Source organism: Tachypleus tridentatus, chromosome 1 (genome assembly GCF_004210375.1).
Source record: "Tachypleus tridentatus isolate NWPU-2018 chromosome 1, ASM421037v1, whole genome shotgun sequence".
Classification (NCBI taxonomy): Eukaryota; Metazoa; Arthropoda; class Merostomata; order Xiphosura; family Limulidae; genus Tachypleus; species Tachypleus tridentatus.
The window spans coordinates 36050178-36077205 of record NC_134825.1 but is presented as its reverse complement, the minus strand read 5'-3'; the positions used below and the strand labels follow the sequence as shown (position 1 = coordinate 36077205).

Here is a 27028-nt window from a genome sequence, read left to right as displayed (position 1 = left end):
AGAGTTGAAATAATTTAAAATGGAATAACTTTTCCGAATATTGTTGTTATTGTTTGAACTAAACATAAAGCTACGCAAAGGGTTATCTGTGCTCTGACCACCACGGGTATCGACATACCGCTGTGCCACGGGAGTCCTTTTCGAAAATAAAATTTTGAACATTTTACTTAATGATGAAAAACCTTTTTTTAAACATTTGCCACCAATTCAATATTTGATACTGATCACCATTGTTTCTAAGGGTAAGTTACGTTATTCTGATGTAAAAATTAAGTGATTCACTGTAATTTTCAGTATTTAAAACGTGAAAAACTTTAATAACTATGTTATATTTTATTAACATTTTTTCAAGATGAATTTTTTAACGATTTTGTGATTTAAGCGTCAGTAGAGAATTGATTAAGCAATTAAATAATGTATAAAAATAAGTGATTGAGAAGTGTTCGTTTATGAGACATTTTATAATTGTATTCAGAGCGAACTACTATTTCTTTTGAACTGTAACAGCCAACATGAACTTTTAATGTTCAGTTGAATCAAAATATAGTATTATTAACTTTTAAAGTAGGTAGTGTCTTAATTTAATAATTAGTCGAAACGTTCTAATTATTAAAATGAGATATTAGCTACTATAAGCCCACCAGTAGCACAGCGGCATGTCTGCCGATTCACACCGATAAAAACCAGGTTTTGATATCCATGGTGGGCAAAACACAGATAGCCTGTTGTGTAGCTTTGTGCAATTTTCGAAACAAACAAAGAGTCTACTGAAAATATTGGTATTATTTTGAATCAACATGAAGTTTGATATGAGGCCACTGTGTAGTTTTTACGAATGTATATTTTTACATATATTAACTCCAATCGACAAAACGAATTTGCAACTTGTTGAGTTAAATTATTCCAAATAGATTGTATTGAAATACATAAAATAGAAAAAGGGGTGAATTTATAGTACTATTTCCAATATCTCATTAAAATGTACTTAATTTTATATGTCAATTATTTTACAAAATTAATCGTTAGAAATATTTTAGAAATATAGTAGCAACATAATTATGACTCTCAAGATTTAAAAAAATAGCAGGTGAGCTGGAATGAAACACTGAAATATTAGGTTGAGGAATAATTCGTGAGCGTTTTTAAATAATTTCATTCAAGCATTACATGCAAGACTATACAATACTTCAATGCATGAACACATTACACCCAAAACATTTATTATGATACTTTATTTCATGTAATTTCATGTATATAGTATGCATTGTTTTAAACGAAATTGCAAGAAATTAAATGCGAAAAGCAGATGGTGTCGAAAATGCTCGATTTTGTCCCCTTGACATCCCATTTAATGAGCTGAAAATGAAAGCAAAAATTAAAGACATATGAAAATCAAACACACCATCTATTAGAGCAAAAATTATCTACCAAATGACATGAAATATTTTGCGAAAGCGTTTCATTTATGAATACATTTTTTTAACTTGAGAAAACGCTCACGAATTATTCCTCAACCCAATAGAATACTGACCCATGGGCAGTGAGGCTTAACTCATATATATTTATATAAAAAAATACAGAATCAGAGTTATCAGATAAAGTACACAATATACAACACACGTAGGTTCAAAGTTATTTATAAATATAAAAACATTTCAAATTATAGACAGCATGTAAACTATTAAACGACACGACGTCTGAAATGTGTGTTTTTCTTATAGCAAAGCCAAATCGGGCTATTTGCTGAGCCCACTGAGGGGAATTGAGCCCCTAATTTTAGCGTTGTAAATCCGTAGACTTACCACTGTACTACCGAGAGCAACGTCTAAAACATTTCAACAGAAAATGTTTTATTGATTAATAATAGCATTAAAGTAACTTTCAAAACGATCATTGAGCAGGCCCTTTTAAGTTATTTTTTTCTCTAAACGTAATAAGTTAAGTATAAAATTTAGTCTTTAAATCAGTAAGATACATGTATCGTGCGAATATGCAACATTTCGAAAAAATACGAAAGCACTGCGAATCAGAAGTATAATATATATTTCTTTGAAAGGTTTTGTGATCTTATGAAGTGAAATGCTTCTATATTTTTTTTTTTTTGCCTAATACATATATTAAACTATTACAATCAACTCGTTCAGTTTTTTGATATATATAAAATAGCCACTCCAGTGAAATCTTACCGCAAATTGAGACTTCTCAGATTATTGGCAGGTCGGGAAAAGACGTTTCTTCTTAACAACTTTATTTTATTGTTTTGGAGGCTTATGGCTGTAATTTTAAAGAATTCAGCTAAAGATCCTTCAGCAAGCCAGATAAGATGGCAATTTGTAATAGAGACAGAGTTCACTGCTCCCTGAGCAATCTCGGAAAATTCTGATGGCAAATAATTTAATTCCGACGTCTTTATGACAATATCAACATAAGCCCCTGCATGACTAGGTTTCAGAGCCGAAAAAGCTTTCCAGGCCCATTTATTAAGAGAATGTACTTCCTCGATATGAATCAAAGCAGAATTAGAAAACGCAAGTTGATCAAACGGAGAAACCACACTCTCGGGAGACACAACAAACGGCATATGAGTCGAACCAATCTTCCATACGATTTTCTTAAAATTCATGACGGTTTTACTGATCATTTGAAGGGGAAATATGGGGACTTCTGTATTACATATGTCGAATTCTAACTGTTCCGTACAATTTAGTAACATTTCTGTGTTAACATTTAGTGTCTCGAAATTATATATATTGTAGCACAAAAATTTACAAGTACCTGAATTCTGATCCTCCATAAAATTGCAATATGGTTTGACATGTGAATTTAAACAGAGTGTAGCATCAGCACATTTCAAAACACACAAGAGTTTTGTGATAATAAGCCGATGAAAGATGGTTTGTTTAGAAGGCTTCATTGTTGACAAGAAAAACCACATTTTAGCCCTTGATGTAACGCTGAAATACACGCCAGATATATAATTTTGGTAAAATTTCTCGACGAGAGTTTAACATTATTTGGCTTTTTTAAAGGATCTACAATGAAGTGCTTTACATAATTTTCAAGAAACACTTAAACTGTCAAAAAAATCCATCAACCAGGAACTTTTTAATATCGGTTTCTCTTTCTTGTTTATTTTCATCTTATCAACTGCTTATGTCGTAAATCGTCAAACCTACTGAAACTCATTTTCAAGATTCAAAATTTGCGTAAGGCAAACCTTTCCAGCGATGTTTCCCAGTTCAGAAAGGTTGAGCACTAATATTCTGTTTACAATATTTGCTCTGTTGTTGAACAACTAATTAAGTCCTCACACGACAATTGTGTCAACCGTAACGTTACGAGATCGTTTAAGGCAAAAATCATTCATTAACATCACAAAGTTTGACTCCTAGACATAACATCAATCAACAAATTGATCAAGTGTAACTGACAAAAGATAAAACAAAAAGGAAAAAAAATTGAACGAAGTGTTACCGTTTTTCTTAAATACAATAACTGTATTTGATTCGAAAATAAGTTATAGAACAACTTTGTTATAGTTTTTTCAACATCGAAATTTTTACTTTTCTCATTAGTTTGTCCTCCATTTGAAGAACGGTAAGTTTATGGACACACAAGTCTAAAGTTCGGAGTTTGATTCTTTGTGTTTAACACAGTTAGATAGCCAAATGTGACTTTATTCTAAAATAAACAACCGATTAGTTTGCTTGTATTATTTCGATAAACGAGTTCCGTTTATTCTCTGATATTTATCTTCCTTCGAGTTGGAAATTGTGCATTTGCTATAAGTATTTCTTACATTTGAAAATTCGTTACTCTTATTTTTATTAAAACAGGCCCGGCATGGCAAGATGGGTAAGGCGCTCGACTCATAATCTGATGGTCGCGGGTTTGAATCCCCGTCACACCAAACATGCTCGCCCTTTCAGATGTGGGGGCATTTAATTTCAAAGTAAACAAGTGTCCATTACCCAACTTATTACCAAGAGTATTTTAGTTTTATCTTTGTCAGTGTAGAACATAAGATTACGGATTTTCTTTTCATGAACTTCTAATGATCTTTCAAACCTCCAGTAAAGGTCCCATAATCCGATTTCCTTATTTAATTGCGATTAGTTTAAATAAATGTTTCATTCTGACACATATTGTATCTAATCTTTTCCTTTGCTAAACGTGGTCAAAGGTAGGTAAATTCGGGTATTCTGCGGCTCATACCCAATTATTGCAAATTAAGTTATTCAACACGAGAATACAATATTTGCACAGTCATGATGTCAGAAAAACACGTAGGTTCAAGAATTTTTGATAGAAAATAAAAATTCTATAACCCAAACAATTTCGAAAGGTGGGTCTTTCTTCTTTAATGGAAGACTGAAGTAACGAGCCAATACAGAAATTCGGTACCGTGATGGCTGCGAATAGTGAGTTACAGTCCAACAAATAACATTTCCACGTACTCGTCTCTTCATAGTTTTGTTTCATAGTATTTGTAAAATGTTTCATTTAGCTGTTTAAATCTTTTAAACTAAATGCTATCACAAGCTTATCGGTCAACTATAAAATACTTGCAATGAATTTTAAAGTTTAGATAAACCCGTCATAAAGTCAAACTCGTTTGGTTAATTAACTCCAGAGTTGACTAAAGCATTGGCAAGTTTGTTTAAAATTATCTGCATATACAATACTGTTCATGCGATAAAAGTAGATTTTATCTAAGAAATTTTTTTCAATGCTATATTTCAATTTGCCTCGATATTAACAATAGACTAGAATTATAAGTCCTTCAAAATAACTATCACTTTGACAGCCTGATTTAAAAAGAAAATGGTATACTTACTGTATAGAAGACAAAAATGGACGTTATACAATTTAAAATTAATTAAGAAATATTTATAAGAATTTGGTTTTGCTGGATGTGTTTGTTTATGAAGTGAATAAAGTTAGACGTTTAATGACAATAATATTTTAATTATACAGTGCATACGCACTACAATCAGGTGATTTCATAAAATAACTATTCTACATGTGCAAAAAATAATAAAAGTACATTAAAAACCAGTTGACTTGTTTAAAATATAAATCTAGAAAAAAGTTCATCATGGATATAAACCAGCCAAAAACTTTATAATGAAAAATGTCATTCATTGTAATCAATATACTTGTCAAAAAATTACTTTTTCTTGAAACTAGACAATTTAAGTAACACTCATATTTCAAGTTTGTTTTTTTTAATTTGAGAAAATATCAATTCCTTAACATTGCAAGTGTTGTTCTACTATTTAATATCTGTTTATATATATATCAAAGTAAGCAAGCTCGCAGATCAAACTAAGTGTTGTTTCTGAATTACACTTACTATACATACAGTGATACTCAAACGTTATGATTTACAAATCACCTGCTTAATTTTTTTTCTAAATCTCTCTATTACAGTAAGATCTACATACCATACTACTGTTTCCTTTCTATAATCATGTACTTTTCATCGGCCACACACCAAGAATCACTGAGAATTTCTGCACTAGTGAATTTTGCTAAATCCAGTGAATTATTCATTTTTCACGCTCTATTCAATATTTCTTTTTGCCTCTCTTATACAATCTTTAAATTTCCAAAGTCACTGCAATCTTGGAAATGAAAAAACAAATACACAAAAAACAAACTTTGGAATGGGTTAGATGAAAATTTGGTAAAACTCAGCAACCAATCACAGGTAACATTTCTTATACGAAGTAATACAATGTCAATTTCTTTAACCCGAAGATAAACAAGTACTAAAATATACTTTACACACATTTGTGTTTGAACAGCTAATTAAGTTTGAACAACTTAATTTCAGTGCTGGACACCTCCGGATATTGTTCACTACTGAATAACTTATGCTTTAACAGGGTTTCACTTCATATTACAGACTAGATAAATCTGTATGGCTATTGTTTATTATCAATACCTAATTCATTATAACACTTGCACACAAGTATTATGCTTCAATTATTATACTGCAACAACACACCAATGCTTCTTTACACCTCATTCATCCTCAGTACACACACATTCTACCATATTTTCTGTCACTATCAGCCTGTGTATCAAAATGTGTGCAGTCCATTTCTTTCAATGTAATGTAACCAAAGAACTAAATTACAACACTGCTACAGTATGTACTTTGCACTGAGAAAACTTCTATTCTAAATATTTGATTTTACAGCCATTCCCATGTAAGCAATAACCTTTATGACTTTCACATTTTCAACTCCCTTGTGCCAACTTTGTTATCAGTACCACTATCTTCAATGTATTATTTATACTTATCTCCAAACAACAATTATGTAAGAAATTATAATGCATTCTTTTATATGATAAACACCTATAAATACTATTTTTATCAAAACCAAAAATATTAAAAGCAGATTATTTATACTTAAACATGTATCATCCTGAACCACATAACACTATTTTTCATTTCTGCATTATATTCACTCAAATGAATTTGGACATACAGACCACAATTATGCTTTGATCCTCTTTATATTCACTGCTGAACATTATTACTACCAGTCAGTTTGTTAAAGCTAATGCTTGTTTAAAGACTGCCAAACAAAATCACCTTAAACAACATTTATACAACTCAAGCAAATTCTTTACCTCTACATAGCTCAAAGGAAAACTGGTTTATGATATACACATACTTTTTACAAGATAACAGTCTCATGCACCACTATACTGAATTTAAACAGAAAACTAGATGTACAATGAATTATGATATACACCTATAAAAGCTCCTGTTTCCTTCCATCAAATAATATACATTTAAATCTTTTATTCTATTTAATAGGCACATGTGACAATTTTTTTAATACTAACTTAGTTTTAGTTTGCTTCTAATGAAGAAAAGTCAACCATTTAAAACCACTCAGTTTATAGAGTTTCATATTTTTTGTCTTTGATTGGTCTTACAGGTATTCATACCTAGATGGCAGCATAATTATAGAGAACTGACTCATATTTTGTGGATATTTTACTTTGTTAAATATAGAAATATAAAGATTAATCTCAGCTATAATGTTTGATGTGATGTTAGCTAGCTGTTTACTTATTTATAGGTAAAACCAGCAAATATTTGTCTTTTTTTTTTTTTATAAACAAGAATACAATAACAAATAATATAAAATACAAAAAAACAACAAAAACACACAGAAGTACAACTTTGAGAAATATAGCAAAAAATATGCACACGTGTAAAATAATTATCTCTCCTTGTATGTCACAGAAATTTTGTTGCAAGTAGACACTGTAGACATAATGTAGAAATACAGTTTAAAATTTTTTAACTTCCAGTATCAAGTGTTAACAATATTTTACTACATTTAGCCTCTACAGTATGATTCTTATTATTAGAAACATTTCTGGTCTGCTGTCTAGGAAACAACATTTCAATGATACACCAAAGCACAAGTTTAACAATAGGCTATATGTTATAATTTGGAAGTCCATACAATATAAGCCATGAATAAGCCCACAGTCCTTTTGATCATGTCAAGATATAGGTTTAGAAAGTCATTTATTAACTAGATCATTTTGAAAATACATCAAAATTCAAACGAGATTATTTATTTTCTTGAGATAAATGAACCATAAGTAATCATCTAAAACTGTTCATTGTTGATGAAATTATATTGATAAACTACCGTTTTGAAGAAGCCAGAGTATTCATTTCAACATTGCAGCATCTTGAAACACATTTTCTTGTATGAAAGAAGCATTAATATTTATTACAAGAAAAGAATATGGAAAACAGTTGTTGTATAACATTTTGTTCAGATCGTGTTCTCTTAAGAAAACAAGTAATATGTACAAGTGACAAAAACCCATTTGCCTTAATATAATGTTAGAGTATACATACAGTAGATGGGAGATAAGTAAAAAGAAAGTCTGGACTCCAGCAACTGAATATTAAAAACAAATAGGTCAATTATAATTAATTACCAAGATTCCTTTACCTCTAACAACAGTAACATCTGCAACTGTAAAAACAAACATGGATGTTTGTGTTGTTTGTAGCAAAGCTGCTAAGGTTATCTGCTGCTGTTATTAACTTTGAACTGCTGACCATATGGAAGGTAACCAACCAGCAAAACTCATTGCCAACTCTTGGGCTACTCAATGAATAATGGGATAAATAACTTCATTACAATGGTTGAAAGGGCAAACATGTTTCTAATTCAGTGGAATGTGAGTTAGTACTGTAATCAAACCACAAGCAGATGTTTACAAGCAATAACTAATAATCTACACAGGATTTCCATGACAAAGGTTTTGAATACACAATTATGTTTTTCCACTAATGAAATTCAAGCTTTTCACAATATACAGGATCTCTTAAAAGACAAAACACTGCTGGAAATAGGTTGGATTCTATAACACTGCTGTTTGTTAAACATTTCTAGGCTATTTTTTTCCTCTTATGCAGAATATACAGTATCAATGTGGTTTTATAAAGTGGATAAACAAAATCCTTTTGAATCTTATTTGAACAAAAATAAGACTTGTCAATTAAGCATTTTCAATTGGATTTGCTACAAAATTATAGAAAAATGTTACAAAATTGAAAGTACGAAGGTGCTACATAACTTTAACCACTAGTTTAGCTAAAACTACAGAAACTTCCAACTTAAATTAGAAACTTTAGCATCTAATATGATTTTCCAGTCCAAGAATTACATCCTGGAAAAAAAGAATTAATAACCCAAAGTTCAAAAATGACCATGAGTGAAAAAATATTACTGAAGAAGCACAGTCCATCTCTGTAACTTACCAAGAAAACGTCCGCTCACCTCTTCTTCATGGAAGAACAATGCTGGTACGATTTGAGTGGTAATATTAAAATAGTAAAACTAAAAATTACATAACCAAATTCAGTTCAGTGAAAGTTTAGTTGAAAAACAAAAACTAGTGTATGTGATTCAATATACATAAATATATATTTACATATACATTGTGCAAAAAATATACTTACCAATATACCATCTGTTATTAGCATGACAACAAAAGCATATACATCACAAATTCCATTTTAGATGTACAAAGAAAGTTAAATTAGGAAGACAATTACTGTTTAAATAAACTACTTAAGAGAGTTGAAGTCATGCTACTAGATTATGCAAGTAGCTGGAAAAAAACTGACTGCACATTATACCAATCTAAAATAATGATACACAGTCATCCAAAGCTCCATTTTCTACATCAGATACTTAGATTAACATCACAAATACTGACATCCTTTGTTTAAAAATCTGATACAAATGCTTCCATATACAAGAAACTGCAAAAGTGAATTTAGTTCATATACAAAAATTGAGAGATTAGTAATTAACTTTACACTTTCAAAATATAGGCAACGCCAAAAGTGGAAATCTCTTCCAAACATGAACTCAAAGGTATTTTGATAAAGAAACAGTAAATAGCTTATAATCTTACTTATGAAAGATTGAAGACAAATAAACAAAGATATACAGATTATTAAATACGTGCTAGTGAAGGGCCAAAACATTTACTTGAATATTAATTTAGTTACTTGTCACTTAAGCTACCCTACCTGATAAAAATGAAATAAACTAAAAAGTTGTGTAGCATATTCTTCCAACATCAAATCTAAACATATAACAAAGACAGTAAAAAAAACCAAACATTCAGTTACATATAAACGAAATGCATGTTTCACACAAACTTTCAAAATAAATTTTTCAACAGTAAACTATAAACATGTACAAAACATTTACATGACTAAATCAATGACAAGCAAAGATACAAGACAAAATATTCTTTATGAAACACTAGACATTATATGGATTTATTCTATAAGTACGTAATTATCCTTTTGCAAAATACACGATAGAAGCAAACAACTGATCTTATGCACCTTTTGTAATGTACTCTATCCACTATGTGGTTAGTGAAACAAAATACAAATCCTTCAACCCCAGAACAAAAACACAACAACAACAAAAAAAAAAAAAAAAATTCAGTAAGGCACTCTCTTACAAGGTGCCAAAACACTTCACACATAGTTCATCAAATGTATGCAGATACATCATCAAAATTCAACAATCTACACTTGAAAGACTGATAATCCAATACATTTTTACCTAGAAAATACAAAAAAAATACTCTTTCATCCCAGAAATAAATTAAGAAGGAGGCTTTGTATTAAGCCTGGAACCTTCCCTTGAGCTTACTGGGTGAAAAAAAATGTTGCAAATGGCAGTGATAGCTCTGACTAATTGGCATCAATTATAATCTCATTTCACTTGTTTAACTATGTTAACTTTTATATGCTGGAAAACAATACTAAACTCTACTATAAAATATACACACCAAACTATACTACCAAGCAAATAACTACTAGTCATTTTACCACCCTTATTACGTATGTAAACCAATTACACTTAAACATACTGAATTTAATTTTTACACTTTTCCATGTCATCCCATCATATAGTTTTAGTATTATCAATAATGTATTTCAGAAAGTGGTTTTTATAAACCTCAGTATCAATTTCTATAAACACACTACAACCAAAACCATCTACACATGTATCAAACCTAAGAAAAGCTTGTCATTCATGTAAAATTTCAATATTTGCAACTTTAATGTGTGTTTATAAATACAAGTATGTATTTGATTAAGTGATAAGATATAACACAAACTATACTGAACCTTTTCACTTTTAATCTAGGTCACAAGAGTTCAACCATCTACAAAACAGTCTACATATCGCACAGGAAACAAAATCTTTATCCTGGAATATTCAGAAACCCTCATCTATATATAACTAGACACTGTTATGACAATGTAGTTAACAAGCAAGATATATGTAAAAGAATTAGAGAAAACATTTCACATTATTTTGGTGTTGTTTCAAAATTTCATGGTTATGTTAATTACTCAACTCCTTTGCAGAGTTAAATTAAAATTACTTCCATTACTGGACTGCCAATGAAATTTAATGATGCAATAAAATGTGAATTTTTTCATTTAAAATTAAACAATTTTTCTCTCACTGCCATTATCAGTTAACAATTTATATATTTTTCATAAAACATAAGTTCATTGAAAAATGTGAAAAAGAAGGATGTATTATAAGTTAATAGTGGTTGCTTTTAACTTAATAAGAAAAAATTTAACACATTCACTGCTATACATTCCATTGTTGAGTTACAACTGACTTTCAGTTATGGACTGAATGATACACTTGGTTGGTCACATACAATTATGTTTCAAAACCAAACTGATCTTAATTTTGGACACTGACTGCTCCTCGGCACCTCTTCAATGATAGTTTTATTCATTATACAGCAGTGAATGTGTTAAAACTAATAACTACTTTAAAGAACACAAAAAAGCAGCAATTTCTAAAATTTAACAAAAACTTTTTGCTGTCTCTGAACAACGAATTTGATGTTAAGTGCAGATGAAACATGCTGGATAAAATGGAAAAATAATGCACTTTGTTTTGTTATTTAGCACAGTATATACAAAAAGGAGGGGGATCAGCTGTTGAACTTCAAAAATTCTGAAAAACCTTTCACAAGCCCATGAGATGACCTTATGTGCAAACCAATGATTTTTATAGTGAGAGGATTTTCCTTTAATTCTCCAATTAGCAAGAATGTATGTTTAAATAGATACTGATCAGTGTATGATTAAAAGTTAAGCTACATATGAAACTTGCCCTGACAAAATATCCTGTAAACAACAGTTACTTTTCTTCAGGTAACCTTGGTGAACAGTTTCCTAGTAGCATAGCAAAACGGTAAGCATCATTTCCTCATGGTTTATCTGCTTTTCTTCAGACAATATAAAATTTAAAAAGAAAAATACTGAAGTAAACATAGTTGTCTTTCTGTTAACATAAGAAATATATGGAAAGTTTTTCACTAAACCTAGAAATTTCTTCTGTTATAACGGGTGCAGCACAGGGTGACGTGTTATATGAAACATAAGCAACAGTCAAAGCTCATAAAGAAAATGTAACATTTATGTTAAAACTACAACATGCAAATATATTTAAAATCACATAAAGCTATCTACAGTGAAATAAAAACAAATATCCACGAAAAGTGTCTCTTCATTAGGACAGATCACACAAAACATTCAGACTTGTTATATTCACACAGATATTAAAAATGATGCTACTGACAAGCATACCAAAAAATTAATACTGTATTATGCAATGTTGCTAATCTATACTACAGACATGACAACCATTTATCATGCATACACAGATATGCATGTTGTATAATTCTGATACGAATACACTGATATGGATGTTGCATTGCTTCTGCTAAGCATAACACAGATATAAATGTTACGCTATGTTGTTACACAAAATCAATATGAATGTATTCTTCAGTGAAAGAGAAAATACAAATATTGAATTGTGCTGAACATAAATAAAATCTTAATATACAGATGCAAAGATGCTGTTAAGAAGACTGCTAAGCATACAAACAGTGCACACTGTTGACAAGGATGAAAATGTTCATGTACTCCCAGTTTAACAATGGTGCAATTCAGGTAACTACATAAATTTGTGTAATTTTATCTAACCAGGTACTATATTTGTGCTATTGTAATCACTAAAACTTTGAAATCCCTGCAATTATACAGTGTACACAGCATATCACTTCAAAATCTGATGAGGTATCAAATAAAAGTGTAACAACTGAAACCATGGTATGCCACAGAATAACTTGTTCGTTACACTCTTGAAAATGAGTACGTTAAAAAACCCTGAAATGAAAATTGTACAAATGTTGAGTATATATGTTACACACACACATACACTAGTGTAGTGTAAACAGCAACTTCAATTTATACATAAGACTATGCACTCCATAAATAGTGAAAGTTATATATTAAATATGTAATTAAAACAAAAACCTTAGTCTTCTATAAAATAAGTATGGCTTAAAATGACTTACGTACTATTAAAACTTTTATGGTATTTGGTCACTAAAACAGTAACAGTTTACATTTTCTTACAGAGAGAAACATATTTCTAATACATACTGATCTCTGTTTACACAAAGCTATCGCAATCTTCTTTTAATTCCCTAAGCATTGCCAAAAATTTTAATGCTCAGCACACAAATCTATATACCCCAGACATTTTACCATTCTTCAACACGTATATAGCATGGAACCACCCTCCACAATCAGCACTGGGTGCCTGCATTCCTGATCAATCCTCACTTTCAAGAATTGTCAGGAGGCAAGTGACTATAAGAAATACATTTTCAGTATAAGAAAATGTTAATTTTCAATACAGTATTTCCTTTTCTCACATAAAGCTACAATCCTACAATGAAGAGGTGGATGGGGCCTATGTAGGCATTAACACCAAGTGGAAAGAAACCATCTATAAATAGCTAGTGCACTCCGAGACAAAACCAAAGGATAAACACAGGGTACTGCACTAACTTCTGGAACATGTATGTTATTTGCCATATAAGATAGAAATGAAGCTGACATGGGAAAAGAAAAGTGCACAAATATAATTTGTTCTGAAAGATGCAATCCACAGTGAATATATACATACAGAAATTAGAAGTATCTTACATTGCACCAACCAGACTGGAAAAAAGGTAACTCTTGTAGGTGAATAGCCACTTTACAAAATGAAAACCCACAGCAAACTTGGTACCCACACAAGGAGAAGCACCTTTATGTAGACAAGTATACTACCCATAACTAAACAGTGTGTCATACATATGTAATGCAACTGAAAATATGAAGAGGAAGTTAGCATTTGACTGAAAACCACTGTAGTTTGTGTTTCTCTCATACCAAAGCCACATCAGACTATCTGTTGAGTCCACCGAGGGAAATAGAACCCACGATTTTAGCGTTGTAAATCCGTAGACTTACCACTGTACCAGCAGAGGATTAAAACCATTGTAGAAGAAATAAGTACAACAAACCAAACTTAGTATTACAGGTCATGTCATTATCTCAACTCAACCATAAAAATGATGTAACACCTGAATTTGGTATTAACCTTTTTGCAATGGGAGACCCTTTAAAAGCTTTTTTGTGCAAGTCATTAGAACATTATAAATTTAATGGTTTTACTATCAATATATAAATGTACATTATTAAGTTTTATTTGATTCAATTTTTAGGTTCTTTATTTGTAAACAAACTTTTAAAAACCACTTAAAACTTTAAATGACCTGTAAGAAAAACCAACCTATGAAAATTCTCTGCTTTGGTTTTCTGTACCTTCAGTAATACATTGATAGTTGAGTAAAGGTACATTAGTACAATAAAATGCTTACATAACCATTTGGCTCATTAATTTCAAAGATCTCTGAATGAATACAGTTGAGACAAATTTGTTTCAACTTTAACCTAAGTGTAAGATGTGGGTTGTATAGCTATTAAAAAAAATGATTTTGCACTATAATGGGTGTGCTATTGTCATCACAGAGTACATGCAACTGACTATAGTACTGTTGGATACATGATCAATTATAATACTTGTTGTTTCTTACCAAAATAGGTTGTAGTTAGTTTATCCTGTATTTAGATCTTACTATTGCATTTTAATTAACTATGTAATAGTTATGTTTAAATGCTAACTTAACAGGTTTAAAACATTTTTAAAATATACATCAAACTTTGTGTCTATTCTCAAGGCTTATGATATTGCTTGTTGAAGAGTTGAATACATCTCCCAAAGAAATTGTTACCCTGTGAATAAGAGGTAAAGTACAGCATTAAAAATTAACTGTACCTGAAAAAGAATTGAAATTATCAATTTAATAAAAAGCATTTTTTTACCTTAAAATGAAAATCACTGTGTACTCAATTTGTAAATAGTACGAGTAACTATAATAGAAAAATGATATTTTTGTAAAAACAGTTATGATAATGCCATTCTTTGTGTACAAGATATTTAAGATCTTTAATAAAATCTTACCAGTTTTTGAAAGTATGTGAAGAAATCCCAATTATGACAGATATTGATGAAGATATATCTGCAACATGATTATCACAAATAGCAGAGTCTGCCATGAAAGGGTAAAGAGTAGAAACCATAACTCACCCAAAATTAAGTGCAGGGAAAACAAATTAATAAGGGGCCAACTAACCATATGACAATATAACAGGTAAGGTAGAGGTCTCTGGTAGCATTAATAGAATAAATGTTATACCAACAACATCCATCAACTATAATACCCAATTAACCAGCTGTAAAAATAAAACTGAAAAAGTATGGTGTGTGACAGATAAAAATGAGAAGGTGTCAGAAGAAAAAGAATCTAATTTTCCTCTCCTTGATCATATCTCCTCACAGAAGCATTATCAGGCTGAAAATAAAAAGTAAACACTACCTAAAAGTAGGAATCTAACTCCCTAAAAATTAAGACGTGTACCTCCTCAGCACACAAAGTTGAACTCGATGCTGCGGAAGTCGTAGCACAAGTTTAGCCTACAGTGACCACAGCTTCCACTTTCAATACACTGAACCACAAAGGCATTCGTAAACATAATTTGATAGCAATAAACTAAAGCAAAAAATAAATAAAAAATGAAACAACAGAATGCAAATACAATAAAACTGCTGAAAAAGCTACAGAAATGCCAAAGTGCAATAATGAACTGTAGTCACATGCACAAAAAAAGGAACGTCTAAATGAAGCAATATCGATTGAGAAAGTGAGGATTCAACAGGAACGTCAGAAAGAACTGGATGTATCACTAGAGGCAATACAATAATAAGTGAAGAATGATCATGTGCTATACACATGTTCAAAAGTAGCACAAAATTTGGGGGAGGAGGGGTACAGATTGGTGTGCTTAGTGTTAAAATGTTTTAGAATGTTTAATGGACAAAAATAAGATTAAGATACATTTCAAAGGAGGCAAGACTATATAAACAAAATTACTGCATGCTTTTTTGACAGTTCTTTTACCATCACCCAGTGTTAGAGATCAGAAGTCAGCTGGGTGAACAGAGAAATATAACTATTCTGTTATCACATTCTTCAACAACTTTGATGATGTTTGGTTAGTAGCAACCACCACTATTAACCCTTTTGCTACATTTTGCAACTATAATCGTCCAAGATTTTTACTTCCCTTTAAATGCACAAGTCGATAAAAGTCTGCAAAAGAATAAATTTGTACCTTCACTGCAGTAATCTATAACAGTTGCTTAATGTAAAGCATCTCACGTGATACCAGACAAATGTCTTCTTCTTTGTGGACTTTTTTCGACTTGTACACTTAAAGAAAAGGAACATTTTACATGACTTTTGTTCCAAAAGAGTTAAGAAAAAAAACCTTTCCTTACACTACACTTTGTCTCAACATTTCAGTTACACACATTTATTACAGGTTACGTTAATGTTTGAAAAAAATACATGTTGTGAATTCACAGGCAATCAAACACTGTATACAAGCTACATAATAAAGGGTACAAAGTAATTTAAAAAAAACGTATTTGAACACTTTCCTTACTATTTACACCATATTCAGTTCACAAATATTACAAAAACTTTTGAGATTTCTTGCTTGCATAGATTTTGATGTTCTAGCAATAACTGAACTTAGTTGACCAGGCCTCTTCATTGAGATTGTCATCTTGTTATTCATGTGGCCTTCTGTGATGCAAGACTATATTTTCTAGTTTGGGTCTGAAAAACTAAGCAAGGGACACTTGCAACTGGTCCTGCAGCTCCGATAATTCAGGGTATAATTAACACAGTCCATGGCAATTACTTGACAGGATTTCTCAGATTGAACATCATTTGCCAAATATCACATCTCAGCAATCCCTTTGTACAAGTGTCTCACTAGACTGATAGACTACATATAAAAATACTTCCATTCCATACTCATTTAAAACTTTCTAATGGCAACTTCATCAAGAAAAAGATTTAAAAAGTGTATACTGTATGTATATTGTACCAATTTTCTTTTCTATTTATTGTAGCAATGATTTTGCATTAACAAGAACCCTACTTTATCAAGAGACTATATAAACCAAACTTTAGTTTTATGATCAACATGCATAACTGAAACACTGAGACTAAAAAAAAAAACAACACTTGAATATGTCTTTTTTCTTCTTCACATGCTCCAACTTTCACTCAGAACTACATTTTTTAAGTTAACAAAGCTTTTACCATTAATACCGACAATCATAACAGAAAAATTATAATTCGATAACTCTTAAACACAATATACTCTACTTAACAGATTACTTTTATGTTATGATCAAGTTGTTTTAAGGTTTTAATAAGGCTTAAAAATTAAGCACATAACTTTCGAAAAAAGAACTGCTTGGTCTACAACAAGCACATATACGACATCACAGATTTGTATAAACCACAGTAGGCAGTGCAGTGTTGTAATCATTAATGACTTCAAAATATAAACAGATATAATGTTAATTCCTTTATCTTACATTATTCTGCTTAACAACTCTTGTAACATTTTTGAAGAAAACAAAACAAAACAAAGGGAAAGAGTTTCCACAAAGACTGCTTAAGAAAATTCTAAATTACAGACTTTTTAGTAAACCTTAAATGTTGGTGAAACAATAATAGCCACCTGGATGAAACCCTAAAATGACTATGTATCATGTTTCATAAAGATTAGATGTTAGCTTCAATATTTTGAGAAACAGAAGAACTGTAAATGTCTTGAGTCAATTATTTTCAAAATCTACAGTACAAACAAAAGGAATTACAGCATTAAAATAAATCAGTAGTGGATGAAAAACATGAATGTAAGAACCAAAAGGTAAAATGACAACAGCAAGTTCAGTTGTAGATGACTATATCTGAAAGCAAGCAAGTTATTTTTTATGAAAATGGTAGATTTCAATAGACTATTTAGTTAAACATCTTACTTAGAAAACAACCAACAGATTTCTTCTTTTTCTGTATAAAAATGAGTATACTCTTAAAAGAACATTTCTTCAGTTTAAAATGAACCTAACATTATCTTGATTAAATTAGGTTACTACCATCTAATTAGAGTCATCTAATAACAAAAATGAAACCTTAACTTCAGAAATTATGTAAACCAGATTATTTCATTCCAAGTAAATAAATACCATTTAATATTTTTATACAAAATTAACCACAGACACATCCAGACACTAAGGGCATCAAGTGCTGGAATTATTGTAATAAATACATTTTCATTATTACATACACGTAAATAACATATACAAAAAAAAATTTTTTTTCCAGCATATTATCTTATTGTGAAAACATCTCTGAATTATTTTAGCCATAATTATGGCATAAATCATTTTAATAATAGGTACAATAAAAAAATCTTGACAAGAGTCCAGTCAAAGTAAACCTTTAAATGCTCATCTTTAAGATCAGAAATGTTATTGCAACTATGAATTACATTTTAAGAGTTATGTAATCATATATATTCATATATTTATGCAATCACAGTGAAAAGTACGTATAAATAGGAAAACATATTTAATATTTTCCAGTCTCAATTATGAATGTCTTATTTCACAAAATCGTGCAAGTATAATACACTCTTTATAGTTTGAGACATTTCTATTTTTAAGAGTGTACATGCCCTAACCATCACTTGTTATTAGACATAAAAAAACTTTTTCCAAAAGATAAATCTAATCAAGCATAAAAAGTTAAATACCTTTTCTCTTAAATAAAACAGTATCAATAAATCAACATTCTAACTTCAATATCTCATTACAAGCTTATAGTAAGAGGAGGGACAAGAAAGGGGGAAAAAGAAAGCATTAATAGTTTATAGTTTTTTCATAATATGCCAGTATAACTTTTAAAGCTACAAGTACGATCATAAAGCCAGAGTACACAGTATTTTCTATTTATCCAAGATACTGCTATTTGAGTAATAAGTGCACCAAAAATTAAAACATTAGTGAAAGACATTTAAATATTAAAATTTAGAAAATGCAAATTCAATTTTAGAAACTTAAATATACTATCTCCTACTTCTTCATCCATAAATTAATTCTTTATATCCATGGGTTAAACCTTCAGTAGCACAAACTAAATGCTAATTAAATTTATAAATTCATGAATTTACAAGGAAAGCCGACAAAACCAGCTAAGCTAGTAATTCTTTAACTCGTACACTGAGTCAAAATACTAGTATTGCTGTTTCTCCACCTGACCTTAAAGTCCTACTAATAGGTCAACGAGACATGGAACCCCTAATAAAAAAAATTGACCTTTTAATTGAACAGAACCATCCCAATTTTAAATATCTTTGGTTCTATCAAGCTGAAATTCTTTTAACATTTCTGCAAGATTCTTTGGTTAATGTAATTAATTTTTAATATATACATAATTTTCCTCTTATATTTGTTTCTTTACCCAATTATAATTATTGGTGAATTTTTATTTCTTTGTTTTAATTCTTAGTTTCAGAAATTGTTTAAAGTGGAATGGTCATTGTGAAACATTAACTAAACAATATATCATAATTTTTGCAATACCACTTTTTACTATTACACTGAATAAATACAGTAAAGACCTGGTACATCTTGCTGTGTTACATTTTGCTAAAATAATTTCCTGAAAAAGTTTTATCTTAAAACAAGTTAAATATCCATTTATTCAAAAAATCTGAGGAGAAAACCTATCAGTATTTTATTCTCATTCTATTATTGCCACTAGACATTTGAAAAAAAAAAATGAAATTTTTCAGAGAAATATAGCTTATTGTGGAAAACAAGAAAACAATTTGCTTCAATTTAATAACAATTAAAAAATGGTATAAGAATATATTAATTTCAATATCTAACTTACAAGTAACCTTGAACACAACTTCTAATACTGTAATTTTTCTTGTTTTTTGAAAGGTTACAAATTTAAATCTATACATAATCCAGCCTCTATGTGAAATACTTGGAATGTGCTAAAGTACTGGAAACAACTACCACATAATGTACTGACATTTTCAAATTAATGGGGTGGGTGATAGGGGGTAGGGATTAAAGCATTTCATCCACCTCCTAAAATTTGTTTACTGCATGTGTTGGTAGTCAAGTTTGTTTTTTCAACTTACTTTGACTGGACTCAAATAAAAACTCTTACAGAAGGTAAAATAAATAAATGAAACTAAGTTTAGCCAATGTTAATATACTTTTTCACATCTAGAAGTAGCAATATCAGTGGTTGAAAGTTGGCCTGTTCCGGCAAACTGAGATTTTCCTTGGTGTACCATTTGTGGAGATTCTCCGCCTGCACCAAGACTTTTACGACAAGGACATGGACGGAGCAGCTTGGGATATATTAGCACCTCATTATTTGGCCCCTTAAATATAATTCCACAGCAGATTTTTTCCCTGAAATAAAAAGCTGCATTGATTGTTTGCTTTCAAAGAGGCAAGCATTTTATGAATCAAACAGTGAAACTAGTATACATGGAAAAATAATCAATATGCTGTAATTAAATGCAGATTAAGTATTTTAAGCAAGAACACTGATACTTCTAGTCTTTAGATCATACACTGTAAGCTCAAATACTTGACACTGAAAGTAAAAAGATATTAATATAATAATATTTTGATAAACTACTCACAAATGTATCTTTAAAGAAATGTAATACATCACTACAGAATGCTGAAAGTCTAATTTGACATTAAAAGATTACTTTGTACATAAATTCCACTCCTTAGATTATTTTTCCAGGGATTATTAACATTGCACAAGAAATGCTAAAAATGTATACAAAAGACTAAGTAGTTATGTTTGAGACCTGGAAATACATTTCTTTTGTTCTCAATTTTCAAAATGAGGCCAATACATTACTGGCTAAATCTCAGAATATTAGTATTAAGAAAAACTAGTGTAATCAACCGAGCTTATAACTTTTTTTTATCATCTTGTTATTTCACAAAATATCAATGTGAATCCAACAAGTCATGGTGGCATGATCAATAGTAATTTTATATAATGCATGTGCTAAGCATAATGTATAGGTAAAAATGACTGGTACAGGTAGAGAAAACTATGTAGGGAAGTGAACAATGTTTCAACCTTCTTCGGTCATCGTCAGGTTCACAAAGAAGGTCAAAACATTGTTTGCTCTTCTACAGAGTTTTCTCTACCCATACCAGCTGTTTTTACACGTATATTTTTCTCTACACGCGAGTTTTCTCATCATCACGGATTAAGTGGTAAGCAATTGAGCATTGGATCCTAAGAAGAACAATACTTTAAGCCTATGATGTGCGTGCACCTGGACAGATGACCCAAATGGTCAAAAGAAGAAGACTGGATAGGAGTAAGAAGAGTAAAAGAGATCCTAGGAAGAAGAGGCCTGGGAAAAGAGCTGGAAAGAGACAACTCATTGAAAAGTGTGAAAGATTGAGAAGGAAACTTATCATGGTTGCATACTGCAACATCAGGGGAATATGCAAAAGTAAGTTTCAGCTTGGAGAAGGTAACTGGGGCATTTGACTTGATCTTCTGCAGGAGACCAAGCTTCAAGACAATGCTGAATTTGATCTGAAAGGATGAACTTTGGATATGCTGTTAGGCAAGAGTTGACTAGCCATCACTAGCGGGATAGATAGCACTATGAGAGTGGAACGTCTAGATGACGAAGCATCATACAACACCCACAACAGGAAGATCCAGTTTGTGAGAGTATCCAACCCCAGACTACCCAGACCACTCACCATGGCTAACCTTTATATGGCCTGTGACAATGTACCTAGTGCTAAAGAGTGGGAATTTCTTCAGAACATGAGCTTCAATTATAGGCCATTTCTCATTTTGGGAGTCTTCAATTCATGTCACACTAGCTGAGATTTCATGGACTGCAACAGGAATGGCCTTGGACTGTTTGAAGCCCTTGCTGAGTTAAATCTTTGCATCCTCAACACTGGAGAACCAACAAGGCTTGCAGAGAGATATGGAGACCCTAACACAGTGATTGACCTGGCTCTGATGAATGAAGATGCCAGGCATTTAGCTGTTTGGAGAAGGAGCTACAGAGTTGGGAGCAACCACTTCCTGTGTGAAGTATGCTTCTTTTATCAGCTCCATCATATCACTTCTTTAAGGAAGAAAGCCTTGTATAGTTAGAGGGACAAAACCAGGGTTTGAGCTGCTATCAAGGACAGGATCAGAAAAGAGAAACCTCCAAGGACCATAAAATCACATGGAAGAATGCTCCAAACTGGTGGAATCCTGACATGTATGCAGCCTGGAAAGAAAAAAACAGAAAGGAAAGAGTTTGAGCAGTGCAAGGGCACTGCAAACTTGAAAGTCTTCACCATGCTACCTCAACATTCAAGAGAACTGCTGCTAAAACCATCAGAGCACAATGGGATTGGTTATGTGATAATTCCAACCTCAACACCAGGGACGTTTGGAAGTTCCATAACAAGCTAAAAGCTCAGAAGCCTTCTGGAAGAACCACTTTGTACAGCAACTCTGAACAAGTTCCACTCACAAATGAGGACCAAGAAAAAGCCTTTCTTGCTAGATTTGTCAAAGTAGTCACAATGACCAGGATCAAAGGACAGTGGTCAGGAATCAAGTTGAAGAGATGGTTAGGTGAGTGAGCCCATGCAGTGCTTCAACATGGAAAATGTGATGGATGCCATCTGGACCAGCAATTATGGAGCACTTTCAAGAATGTTAAAGACCTGTCAACAGAGGTGATCTAGAGCTCATCAAAGGCTTATGAACAGAGTTGGAAGTCAGGAGTCATTACAGAAGTCTGGACAGATGTTTTCATAAGTGGAAAGATTCCTGAGAGAGTTGTTGCTTACTATATCACCAAACAGATTGAGCACCTGTTTCCTGATGGTCTTGGAGGATACAAGCCTCAATGTGAAACTTGGATCAATGCTGCCAGCTCCACAGCAAAAACGTGGTCTGGGTTTGAATCAAAGGAGGACATTTTTGCAGTTGCCCTTGATCTTGAAGATGCCTACAATAGGGTGCAACTTCTCCTATAGGTTAACTGCTTTGTTTATACATTCTCCTTTCAAACTCCTTAGGGCACATTCAGAGAAAAGAAAAATTTCTTGAAACTCTTCACACACACAACTTTCTACACAGAGTTGCAATTTCTCAACCAATTATACTTGAGCAAGATGCTTATAATCAGTATAAGATCCTTTGTTTCCAAATATGATATCCCATTAAAATGATATTTTAAAATAGGCACAAAGAATCCCACACAGAAGTTGTCAAACTGCTCTCTTAGCAGTGTTGCTGCTTTTTAATTCTTGGTAGCAACTTAACATTGTTTCTCACCTATAAATGTTTTTTAGATTGACAAACTATATTTTGGTTTTAATTAATTATATCTTATTAATATAAGCCACATTGCTTCAGTTCATCATGCTTAGTGTAGTGGGCAAATGTCCCAAAATTCTAACAAATGTTAAAGTATTCTTGACTGAGAATGCCTGTAGAGGTGTGCCATGATAAGAAGTAATGCTAAAGAAGAAGAAGGGAATATAAAACATCAAAAATAAATTATATGTAGAAATCTACAACTGAGAATACAATAAAATGATTTAAGATTATTCAACAAAAAATTAAAAAAGGTAGGTATATTTTTCTATTAGTAATTTTAGACATTTCATTACATAATACACTGATGATAATACTCAAACTCAAGAGTACAAATAAAACAATGCTTAATTAAAATCTCATTCTTTGCATACAAAATATCTTTAATTTTTAACAAAATCCTACCAATCATTGTGACAATTTGTTAAGAAACCTCAGAATTATTGCAAGTACAAATGAACTGTAGGTATCATTCTCCATATGACAAGTAGCCAAGTAGGTTCAACCTTACAAGGTTAAATATTGAAGCCATAAAATATTTTCTACTTAGAGTCCCATGAGAATGAGCACTGAAAAGGGTTAAGAAAAGAGTAAAAGATCTAGATACACAATCCTAGGAAAGTTATTTAGAATCACAATAAAAATAAATCATATGGTTTTGTTTCCCTCAAGAGTATTCTGCACACAATTTTGTTGTTGTTGCAAGATGAAATGTTATTATTGCATTATACAATCTCTTGATTGGAAGTCCCTTAAGACCAATGTAACTTAAGTTTCATAATCCATGAACAAAATTTATCAATTTGTTACTTTGTATTTAAGCACAAGAATCCACCAACAGGGTATATTTGTGCTCTGCCTACCACATGCAAAGAAATCAATAATGACAAAACAATGAAGAAAAAAATATCAAATGTAAAACTCAATTCTCAGAAGCAAAGTTTAAAACAAGTTTTGATGATATGTTTTATACAAAGATCAAGATATTAGCATATTTAGAAAGAAATTTCAACTCAATACATAATTATGAAAATTTATCTTATTTTTCCACTAACAAAACATAAAATAATTAAAAATTGTACCAACTGTCAAGAAAGCACAAAATGTAGAGGAAAACGTTTGTGGCACAAACTTCCAAAAGTATTAGGAAAATGTCAAATATAATCCAAAATCAAAGGTGAAAAAAAAAAAAAAAACCATGACAAAACACGAGGGCTATCTGCACTGGCCTTCCCCAATTTTGCAGTGCAAAACTAGAGGGAAGGCAGCTAGTCATTACCAGCCAGCACTAATTCTTGGGGTACTCTTTTACCAATAAATAGTGGGATTGACCATCACATTATAATGCTCCCATGACTGAAAGGGCAAGCATGTTTGGTGTTACAAGGATTTGAACCCGTGACACTCAGATTACAAGTCAAGTACCTTAACACACCTAGCCATGCTGGGCTAACTAGTGTTAAGACAATTTTGCTTTAAATAATTTTATTTATGTAAGTATATGTCAATGACAGAGTCTAAAGTGTGTTTCATTTAGCTCAATTTGAATTAAACTGTTTCAATTAACTATATGGATTACAAATTTTAAAATCTATCCAACAAGCATCACTTTACTTGTTTAAGTAATTATTACAGCATTTATTTCATTTTGGATACTTATACTAATTTTCTTTTTTCTTATTTAACTGGTCAGTTTTTATTGACCATGGAATTAATACAACATCTACAAACTAAGTATAGCTATACACCCCTGATAGTTATAAAACTTTTACAATTAAAACCACAAATGTATAAAACGTAATCCTTACTTTGGTCTACAGATAAATGTATAAAGCTGCCAAAGTAAGAAATGAATTTATAAGTTTGTGTTTGCAGTTTTATTTCTTGTTTCATTCCTTTTTATAATTCTGCATACTCTTGTCTGTTTACTTCTCATACCTGTATAAGGTATATATATGTATATTTTTCACCTTTAGAAATGTTCATGTATATATCAATGTTTATATATATACGTAGGTGTGTCTGCACACGTACAATTTAATTGGGATACGAAAAGCAAATACCCAAAACCAATCAAGTTCCATAACATAATATACTGCTTTCATTTCTATACCTTTAAAAATGTTTTTGTTGTTGCTTTTATTTATGATTTCAGTTTCTATTGATATCCCTGATCCACAAATCCTGGCTTTATGTATATTCACATCACATGGCTGTAAAATGTTTTAGATACAAAATTGTTTGGATATTGCCCACATATCGTGTGTTCTTTGTAGCAAGTCTTGATCAACACAGCTGCTAACATGGGGTTCTTGTGTGTATTCAATGGAATATACTACAACACAGGAGTTTCAGATAACACTTAAGTCCTACATGCTCCCAGGAAATGTTTTTAGAATCATGATAGAAAAAAAGCATATGATTTTCATTTCTCAAGACTTTTCTGCACAATAATTTTTTGTTGTTGTGAAATGAAATATCATTGAATACTCTTGTTTGTTTACTTATATTATACTTGTACAAGGTATACAGATATTACCTTTAGAAACTTTCATGTATCTATCTATATATAGCAATATCTTTATATGTACAAGTGTGCCCGAGCATGCGTGATTTAATCAGGATATGAAAGGCAGATACCCACAAACCAGTGCAAGTAAGCTGGAGAAGTCTTATAGCAATAGTCCGAGTCATTTGTATTTAAATATTAAATGTAGAAATAAAGATTGTTCTTATTACAAACATGAAACACATGTAAATTTTACAATAAATATTAATAGAAAAATATGACACTGAAGGAAGTTACAAATAAGAAAGTGCAAGATTACACATGTATTTGTAAATCATGTAAGTTACTAAAATACACAAAAACAGAAACAAGATACATGTAAAACTAACCACAATAAGGAAAAAACTGAGGTTTTCAACCTCTAACCTTGTAAAACTTGCATTGTATTTTGTGTCAATATGTAGCATGGGACGACACTCACACAATCATACCAAATCAATCTGTGTATTACTCTAACATTTGCACTTACTGATATTCCTCAAAAACAGGTTTTTGAAAATGTTTTACTCATATATATCTTTGAAAAATTAAAACTAAACTTCATATAGATGTATTTTATAATTTATGTATCATGAGACTAGAATTAAATTCTTTTCATTTGAGTTTTTGTCATGAGAAGACAAACAATATTAGAGTAGACTTATTTTCTAGTGCAGTTACATAAATAATATAAAGCAGAAGTACTTTGGTTACAGAATTAAATCTGAGAAATGATTGGTGGGGATTCTGAAGGGTGAAATTGAAAAAGTTGATTGATTGATTGATTGATTTAGTGTTTTATGGCACAAAGCAGCGAGGCTATCTGCGCCAGACATTCGGTAAAAATGTAAAAAAATAAATAAATGTAGTAACAGACATAAATGGAACTGAAGGTAAAACAAAAAAGTATAAAACCAATGTTGACACCTAGTCTACAATGTTAAGATAAAAGGTAGAGTATAAGAAGTTGTAAGGTATTTACTCTAGCAAAAAGGTAATGATCATAACCCGCCAGGAAGATTAACAGGTAAGTTCAAGAACCACCGTCAATCACCTGAAGTTGGCCTTTCCAGTCCTGGTTCTGGGTTATATATCATAGCAGCTATTATCAAAATGTAAAAGAAAGTA

General features: G+C 31.1%; 1 protein-coding gene across 2 annotated transcripts in view; it reads right to left on the bottom strand.

Annotated features, from left to right (window-relative positions):
• Window positions 1-4952: 4952 nt before the first annotated feature.
• Window positions 4953-27028, bottom strand: part of LOC143246214 (SIN3-HDAC complex-associated factor-like) — a 40900-nt gene continuing 18824 nt past the window's right edge. The window contains exon 5 of one of the 2 annotated variants that reach the window (XM_076492492.1): window positions 4953-20381. In XM_076492492.1, coding sequence (XP_076348607.1) covers window positions 20352-20381 — 30 coding nt within the window. In that variant the 3' untranslated portion in view covers window positions 4953-20351. The remainder of the gene's footprint in view (window positions 20382-27028) is intronic. The other variant, XM_076492503.1, reaches the window with a different exon arrangement.